At 52.8% G+C, this 8,454-nt stretch overlaps 3 protein-coding genes across 3 annotated transcripts in view; 2 read left to right on the top strand and 1 right to left on the bottom strand.

Moving 5' to 3' along the window:
• The window catches only part of Hcst (hematopoietic cell signal transducer), a 1,458-nt gene extending 870 nt beyond the window's left edge, over positions 1 to 588 (bottom strand). Inside the window, exons 1-2 of the mRNA XM_005361252.1 lie at positions 543 to 588; positions 180 to 203 (exon numbers count right to left, since the gene is read on the bottom strand). Of these exons, the coding sequence (XP_005361309.1) occupies positions 180 to 203; positions 543 to 588 (70 nt within the window). The remainder of the gene's footprint in view (positions 1 to 179; positions 204 to 542) is intronic.
• LOC113457658 (zinc finger protein 420-like) overlaps positions 1 to 8,454 on the top strand; it is a 1,205,902-nt gene that overhangs the window by 250,801 nt on the left and 946,647 nt on the right. The window lies entirely within an intron of this gene.
• The window catches only part of Nfkbid (NFKB inhibitor delta), a 9,586-nt gene continuing 2,824 nt past the window's right edge, over positions 1,693 to 8,454 (top strand). Inside the window, exons 1-13 of the mRNA XM_026786224.1 lie at positions 1,693 to 1,710; positions 2,813 to 2,914; positions 3,357 to 3,439; positions 3,579 to 3,667; positions 4,340 to 4,432; positions 4,490 to 4,590; positions 4,752 to 4,812; positions 5,343 to 5,557; positions 6,325 to 6,467; positions 6,564 to 6,669; positions 6,772 to 6,918; positions 7,033 to 7,084; positions 7,182 to 7,330. Coding sequence (XP_026642025.1) covers positions 1,693 to 1,710; positions 2,813 to 2,914; positions 3,357 to 3,439; positions 3,579 to 3,667; positions 4,340 to 4,432; positions 4,490 to 4,590; positions 4,752 to 4,812; positions 5,343 to 5,557; positions 6,325 to 6,467; positions 6,564 to 6,669; positions 6,772 to 6,918; positions 7,033 to 7,084; positions 7,182 to 7,330 — 1,359 coding nt within the window. The remainder of the gene's footprint in view (positions 1,711 to 2,812; positions 2,915 to 3,356; positions 3,440 to 3,578; positions 3,668 to 4,339; positions 4,433 to 4,489; positions 4,591 to 4,751; positions 4,813 to 5,342; positions 5,558 to 6,324; positions 6,468 to 6,563; positions 6,670 to 6,771; positions 6,919 to 7,032; positions 7,085 to 7,181; positions 7,331 to 8,454) is intronic.

The raw sequence follows: 8,454 nt of genomic DNA, 5'->3' as shown, positions 1-8,454 counted from the left end.
AAAAAAAAAAAAAAAAAAAAAAAAAAAAAAAAAAGAGTCTCTGTTCCCATCACTTCAATTGGGTGGTAAAGAGTCGAGATGGACCGGAAAGGGCTGGGATTGGGAAATGTGGCTAGACAGGGGAGTGCTGCGGATCTGACTTCAGGATTGGAGGCCGGCTGCTGAAGTTCATTCCTCACCTGCTGGCGTCTGACTTGTAGCCACTGTGGAAAGACAGAGAAGGTGGATAGGGGTGGGGGGAGAAGTCCCCAACACGGTCGCAGGGCGGGTGGGATGCTTGAGACCTGAGCTCCACACTGGAGAGGTAAACGGGAAATGGGGCTTTCCTGGAGCACAGACAGTGACCAGAAAAGGGAACTAGAAGTCACCCAGCGATGAGAGGAGCGCACAGCTCCAGAACCCCAACCCCCACTCTCAAGGACCCAGACCTTGAGACCCAGTGGCTCTCAAGAAAGAAAAGGGCACAAGAAGGGCTTGCTCTCTGCACCCCAACATCAAATGGCAGCCTTTCTGTCCCCTCAATCCCCAACTGCTGGCTTCACCTTGGAGCAGAAGCAGGAACACGAGGAGGTAGCCTGGAGGGGTCATGGTGGACTGGGGCCTGAAGGGATCTGGCCAAAGACTGTGGTCCAAAGAAGTCCTCAGAACAGTAGAAGAGAAAGAGAGGTAGCTAGAACGGATGTCACACTGCTGGTGACTATACTACCTACTTCCTGTGTGTGGGTACATGTGTGTCCTTAAGACTTCCTTTGGGTAACAAATTTGGGGCAGTCAGACCACCCAGAGTAGCTTCTGTCATGATCAGGGTGGGAGTGGCAGGTGGAACACAGTGTGGGCATGAGTGAGATTCTGGAAATATTTTGGAAGCAAAACCAATAACATTTGGGGCTGGAGAGGGTGTGTGTTAGAAAGGGGACCAGGGTGACTGTAGCTTCTGACCTGAGTAGATTAGAAAGATGGAGAGAGGGTGACAGAAGTTTAGGAAGAGCTGGTTTAGGAGGGAGAGAGGGTTGCCTGCTTGTGGGCACACTGAGCTGGAAATCCTGACTGAGCTCTCTGGAGATGTGAATGTCCACAGTTGGGTCCTGACATGTAGATCTGAGAGGGCTGATGGCTAAAAAACAGCATTTAAAGCCCTCAGACTATGTGAGCTCATTAAAGAAGTGTAAACATACATACACACACACACACATATACACATATGCACATATATGCATGCACGCACACACATACACACACACGCACATATATACATATGCACATATATGCATGCATGCACACACATACACGCACACACATACACACACGCACTGCCAGAAGAGAGAGAGGGAACCAGCAATCTGCTAAGGAAGCTGCGGGAGGGAGAGACCCAAGGCTGGGCAGAATGTTGAAATCAGGAGAGACATTTAACATTACAGTTAAGTGTCAAGGAAGGTCACCAAGTGGGAACTGAGAATGTCAGTCCCTTGGTGGGCTGGGAATTCCTGTTTGGTTCACAGCTCTCTATCCCAAGCGCCCAGCAAAGTGTCTCCTCTATGTTAACAGTTTTTAAGTGAATAAATGAGCTTGGCTCTATGTTAACAGTTTTTAAGATGAATAAACATGGGGGAAGATGGCTCTGAGTTCAAGGCCATCCTGGCTGATTTAGCAAGTGCCAGGCTAGCCATGGCTATATAGGAAGATCCTAGGGAGATGGTTCAGCAGATGAAGGTACTTGACCTATGCTAGAGACCCAGAATCCATAGAACAAGGAAGCGTTCCTACAGCAGACTTCAGAGTATATGTGTTCTTTGACCTCCAGGGAGCTCACACAAACACACCAATTTTTTTTGGGGGGGGGGTTTCGAGACAGGGTTTCTCTGTGGCTTTGGAGCCTGTCCTGGAACTAGCTCTGTAGACCAGGCTGGTCTTGAACTCACAGAGATCTGCCTGCCTCTGCCTCCCAAGTGCTGGGATTAAAGGCGTGTGCCACCATCGCCCGGCCACACCAATTTTTTTAAAAGCAAATATTAGAGCCATATATAGTGGCTCACACCTTTTAATCCTAGCATTTGGGAGACAGAAGCAGGCAGATCTCTGTGAGTTCAAGGCCAGCCTGGTCTACAGAGTTTCGAAACAACTAGAGCTACATAATGAGATTCTGTCTCAAAACAAAACAAAACAAAAACACTTAAATATTGGTAGTTGGATGTGGTAGCCTATATCTGTAATCTGACATTTGGGAGATGAGAGCAAGAGGGTCAAGCCGAGTTCAAGATTTTCTTCAGTCACCTAGAGTTCTAGGCCAGCCTGGGTTACAGGAACCTTTACCTCTCTGTACACCCCCCCCACACACACACACACAAATCAAAACTGAAACCAAGGGGGTGTGGTGGGGTGGGGTGAGGAGTCATAAATGAAAGTTGACTCTAAGGAAGGGAAAGGCCACGTGCAAAGAGGTAGAGATTTAAGCTGCCTAAAGGACCCTTGCCTGAGGACTTCTCCAGGAGACCATGGGGTCCAGACTCTACCCCAGGACCCAACAGCACTGCCCTGCCTATGGACAGCCAAGTCAAGGCCTCCAGCGTCCCCTTGGCCACAGACTAGAAATTCCGGGCACCCAATGTCCCCTTTTTCCTGGAGGCAGGACCCCTAACATCCTCCTTCCCAGGAGACAAGGTGATCAGACACTTCAAGGTCAGCCCCTCCCATTCAGAGAATAAGTTCGCTCTAGCGACAAAGCGGGGACTCCCAAGGACTGTGGGCGGGGTCCTCCTTGAACTGGGCGTGGTCAAAACCCCAATTTAAAAACTCGCGGGGATCCTGGCTTTAGATCGGGGACCCGGCGGCGGCTCCGCGGGAGAAGCAGCGAGGCTGGCGCAGCGCCGAGGTCGCGGCCCTGGGGGCCCGCAATCTGGACCCAAGAATCCGCGAGGTAAGAATGGGGTAAAGCGAGGCACGCGACTTTCTGAGCGCTTGAGGGTTGCCTGGAGCTTTGAACTGGGTCCTGAGAGTAGGGTTGTTCTCAATGTTTAAGGGAGCTGGCTGAAGATTCTGGACTCCTGAGTCTTGGGAGTGTTGGAAATTAAGAGAGCGATCTGGAATCTTGGAGGTTGGGATGCAAGGGCTGGGAGGCCTGAACCTGGGGTCCTGTAAGAGGACGAAGGGACCCGGAGTTTTCCTCCAAGGAGGGGGTTGCACTGCAACGTTGAGGTACAGTTATGGTTGCAGATTTGGGTTCCGAAGGTCCGGCACTGGACCTGAGGGGTCCATTCTGGACGGGACCTGCCCCGCCCTGGGATTTCCCAGAGCACGGCCTGTGCAGGGTGCCCGGGCTGGACAGGAATTCCCCTTGAGCGGGGATTCCACGGGCGCAGCGCTTCACTGAGCGCCCCGCCTCCGAGCGGGACACCTGCAGCGCGAGTCTGGAGCGGAACTGGGAGGTGGAAGATTCCCTTGCGTGAGCGCGGTGACGTCAGCGCGTCCCGTCTCGAAGGTTTCCGAGTCGATCGGAGGCTTAACCCTTCTCGCGCCGGAGTCTAAGCTCGGAAACCTGAGCTGGGGGATTTTCTCTTGGGTCGTGGGAACCGGACTTCCAGGTCCCCGAGAAGGAGACTGAAGATCCGAACTCCTGAGTTCTGGATGAGGGGATGCCGCATCTATGGGATGCATGGCCATCTGCGGGATGGTGGGTCCCCGCAACTTCTGGGGGCGGGAACTTTGCCACTCCAGATCCCTGGGTTCCTGAGGAGCTAGTGGCTATCGATTTCGTAGATCCTGGCAGAGAGGATGAGACCAGAGTGGTGGTCCCCAGAGTAGCAGCTCCCTTCTTCCGTGCTGAGGACCCTAGGCCTATACCTAACCCACGGAGCCACGCCCCCAACCCCACATGTCAGATACTAGAACAGAAAAATAATTTGTTGTTATTTTGAGACAGGGTCTCAGATAGCTCAGGCTGACCCCTAACTTAGTATGTAGATGAGACTGGCCTTGAGCACCTGATGCTCCTGCCACCACGTCGAGAATGCTGGGATTGCGGGAGTACCGCCACTCCTAATTTAAAACAGAGACATTAGGAACCCATATGAGCTTTTTCAGGAAGTAAAGATTAGCAGGACCTCCAACCCTCCAATCCAAGCCTCAGGATCCGCTCCCCTAGGTTGGGATATTTTACGGATGTGGCGATGCTTCAGAGGAGTGGGACTAGGAGGAAACAGATGCTTCAGAGGAGTGCTAGCCTCCCCACTTCCTCAGTTTCCACTACGCTGATGGAAAGTTGGGGCAGAGGAAAAGCGTGGAGTAAAAGGAAGGAAGTGGCGGAGGCGGGCCCTGCACTCAACAGCTTCTATTGGCTTTGTAGTTCTCCGGCGGCATCAATGTGCCAGTTTTTCCGCGCGGGAGGGAAAGAAGGGCGCCCACATCTACTCTTCTCCGCCCACCGCTGCCGCTAAGGGTACATTTGTGTGATTTAAACATTCCTGATGACTTCCGTCTGTCTTCCCCCACACAGTGAGTCGGACTGAGCGCAGCCACTGTCCAACCCAGACAGTGAAGAAACTCTTGGAAGAACAGAGGCGCCGTCAGCAGCAACCTGAGACTGGTGGGGTACCGGTGAGTCTCTCTGCAAGTCCTCCTCTATAGGACCACACATGCCATGTGCGCTCGGGGATATGGGAGCTGTAGTCCTAACTCTGATGTTCTACAGGCGGGGAACAGACCTTAAATTCCAGATACATAAATTCACTCATGTTTGTATTTTCTGTACACTGTAGGGACACTTCTCCCCTCCCCTGGCCCAGCCACTGACCCCATCTGTGAAGGAGGCAGAGACAGGTAAGAACAGAAAATTCCCAGTCCCAACTTCTCTTAGACACTTCAGCTCTTAGAACTTTGGGGACCGAGGAGTCCAGCCCTCATTATGGTTAAGACAGAGGGGAAATTCTGATGGACAGCTTGCCATAGTAGCACAACCTATATTCCCAGTAGTCCAGAAGTTGAGCAGGGAGGATTGTCGTTGGGATTGAGGTCATAATGTTTACTAGTGAGTTCTAGGCACCTAGAACTATCTAAGACACGTCTCCAAAAAGAAAACAAAACAGAAACCCCTGCAATTTCACATTGGTTTTCAGTAGCCCAGCAGTCTGTGTGTATAGTCCTTAAGGACCCAGAGTTTTGTGATTCCAGGAGTCCAGATCCCAGTTGCTTTGGACCAGCTTGTTGATTTCCCAGGACTGGAGGGCCCAACTCCTCAGTGTCTCCAAAGTCCTAGCTCACAGTCTTGGGACAGTCCAGGTTCACCATCCCTGGCCGTGTCTCCCAGTCTCTGATAACAGGTTGGTCCCTGCCCACCATCTCACTTCCAGGCCATACTCACTTCCCGACCTTCGAAGAGACCGTGGATTCAGGACCTGGCAACCTGGCTCCTCCTCCTTCAGGCTTTCCAGACTGGGACCCTAGCACCCATGCTGCCTACACAGACAGCTCTTGCCCGTACTCTGCTGCCGAAGGCTTCCTGACTCCTGACTTCTACCCACCGTCAGACCCGGGGCGCTCAGGCCCATTTCCTCTGGGGATGGAGGTAAACTATAGAGGGGACAGACACTTAAGGGCCCCCTAAAAAGGTCTCAGTTGTGCCAAGCCTAGTGGTGTAGGCCTGTCATCCCAGCTACTCGGGAGGCAGAGGCAGGAAGAAGGCAAGACCTGCCTGGGCTGCAGAATGAGTTCAAGGTTGCCCTAGGCGCCTTAGTAAGACCTCATCTCTAAATAAGAAGTGAAAGACAAAGAGCATTGAGAGTATTACTCCATGGTCAAGCTCTCCCCTAGTGTGCGTGTGTGCATGCGTGCGTGCGTGCGGCCATGGGTTCTCCGTGGGGCAGGGATGGGCAGTGGAGAAGCTTGGTTACATCCATGCAGTATTCACTGACCTCAGGGACTGGTTAAGATTCCATCCCCAGCCGGGTGTACTGCTTATGCTTGTAGTCTCTGCACCTGGGGGCCAGAAGCAAGAGGCTCACCATTTTGGGCCTACTAGTTATGAGTTAGAAGTCAGTCTAGGCTGTATAGCAAAGCAGAAAGGAAAACAAGCTAGGCTTTGCAGTACATGCTCATGATCTCAGCAGTCAGACTGCTGGGGTGAGAGAATTGAAAAAAAAAAAAGATTCCTTCTTCATTGTCACAAATGTGAAGTCCCAAGGTTCAAAGTCAACTGGCAAATGTAGGCTCCTGGTCTCACCCATTTGACCAGGGGCTGTGTGTTGTGTGATGAGGATTCTCAGCTGACTGACCCCCCAAATTCCCCAGGACTCTCTGGATACCCCGCTGTATCCAGAACCTTCCCTGTCACAGGTAGGACCCTGGAGAGTCTCTAGCGTCCCCCCAGGATCCCCACAGTTGCCTCCATCCACTGGACCCTCCCTGGAGACAGCCCGAGCTCACATACTGGCTTTGGGGCCACAGCAGCTGCTGGCCCAGGATGAGGAAGGAGACACGTAAGTATTAGGGGGACAGGATGACCTGCAGACTCCTGGCTTGCCTGCGGGGGTGGGGCTGTTCTCAACACTGCCCCCAACCCCACCTGTCTTCAGGCTCTTGCACCTATTTGCTGCTCGGGGACTGCGCTGGGCAGCGTATGCTGCGGCAGAGGTGTTACAGATGTACCGACAGCTGGATATTCGTGAGCATAAAGGCAAGGTAAGAGCCAGGAGTCCAGACTTCTCCACCTTCGGAAGAGGGTACCTGACTTTCAGAGGGGAGGACTCTGGGAGTCCAGGCTGATTTGATTGTGACTTACAGACGCCGCTCCTGGTGGCAGCTGCTGCCAACCAGCCCCTGATTGTGGAGGACCTGCTGAGCCTGGGAGCAGAGGCGAACGCTACTGACCATCAAGGCCGTTCTGTCTTGCATGTGGCTGCCACCTACGGGCTCCCAGAAGTCCTTTCGGTACAGTCAGCTGGCAGATCCGGGATGTCTGGGGTGGGCTGGTTATCCAGATCCGGTTTCCAGAACCAGGTTTTGGGGGACCCTTCCACAGCTCTCTTCGTCTTCTCCTTCCAGGCTGTGTTTAAATCGGGCATTCCAGTGGACCTGGAAGCCAGAGACTTCGAAGGTGAGCTGGTCGTGGCCAGGGCTGGTGTGGCTGGCAGGCAGGGGGACTGGTCAGGGTGGATGCCCAGGTGCAGCTCCTTCACTGTTCTGTTTCCCAGGCCTCACCGCTCTCCACACGGCCACCCTGGCTCTCAACGCTGCTATGCCCCTGCCTAGCGTCTGTCCGAGGATGCTGAGTCCCCAAGCCCGAGACAGACTGGCTTGTGTGCAGATGTTGCTGCAGATGGGTGCCAGTCATACCAGCCAGGTGAGCTTGGGTGGTGGGGGATGGGCAGGCATGTGCAGAGCATCGCCTGGACGTCCAGGGCACTAAAACACACGCTGACTTGGCCTCGTCTTCCTGTGTAACCCCGAATATGTTCCCCCACTTCTCTGAGGCCCTCGTTCACGTGGATATTGGTGACCTTAGCTTAGATTTCTCAAGCACGAAGTGACCTGATCAGCCTTTTGCCTCCCTTTGTCCCCGCTCCTTTAGGCATGCACTCCTGTTTTCTATATTTTACTGATAAGAAATCGGAGGCCCGAGGTTCAGATGTCCTACAGCTTCTGTACTGGAAAAGGACTTAGAATCAAGTGGGGGGGGGTGGATCTGACCTTAGAACTCGGCTCCTAATTATATATTTAACCCTCCCTGTCCTGTGGTAGTGGTGTCTTCATAGGAAGGCTGAAGGAATTCAATATCGTCTCATTTTAAATATTCGGTTTCTAGTTCAAGGGTTTTGAGCAAGGGATGGAGGTGGTACTGTGGCTACTGTCCAGCCCACCACCCCTTGCCCCATATTTAATAAGCAGATATGAACGTGGATGATGTGCAGAGGCTGTTGTACGGTGCCCTGTGAGCCAGCGCTCCATCAGGGCTCAGCCGTCGCAGCTGCGGCCACCCGTCCTCGCCTGCTTTCCTTCTAGTTTGAAGTTTTTGCTGGCGGTGTGGCTTTTACCCAGGGTCTAGTGCAGGCTAGGCAAGCTCTCCACAAACCTATATTATTATTTATTTTATTGTTATTACATAAGGCACAGTCTCTTTGTGTATCCCAGACTGACCTCATACTCAGCATCTTCTGCCTCCACCTCCCAAGTGCAGACTGATTGGCTGGGTCACCGGAGCCAGTCCCTCTGCTACGCTGTTTTTAAGCAAATACGAGCCTGTAATTATTTCCGTAACTGTTTGTTCTTCCTTCCTCTATTTTTTTCTTTTGATGCTGAGAGTGGAACCTAGAGCTTCCTCATGCTTATTACAGTGGTAGAGCCCCTATCTGGAATTCCCCAGTGAGGGGCTGGGGCGTGGCTCAGTGGTAAAACATTTGCCTAGAATCCCCCCAATGAGGGGCTGGGGCGTGGCTCAGTGGTAGAGCCCCTGCCTAGAATCCCCCA

This window comes from Microtus ochrogaster, linkage group LG4, assembly GCF_000317375.1.
Source record: "Microtus ochrogaster isolate Prairie Vole_2 linkage group LG4, MicOch1.0, whole genome shotgun sequence".
In the NCBI taxonomy this organism is placed as follows: Eukaryota; Metazoa; Chordata; class Mammalia; order Rodentia; family Cricetidae; genus Microtus; species Microtus ochrogaster.
This window is presented reverse-complemented; position numbering and strand designations above follow the sequence as displayed.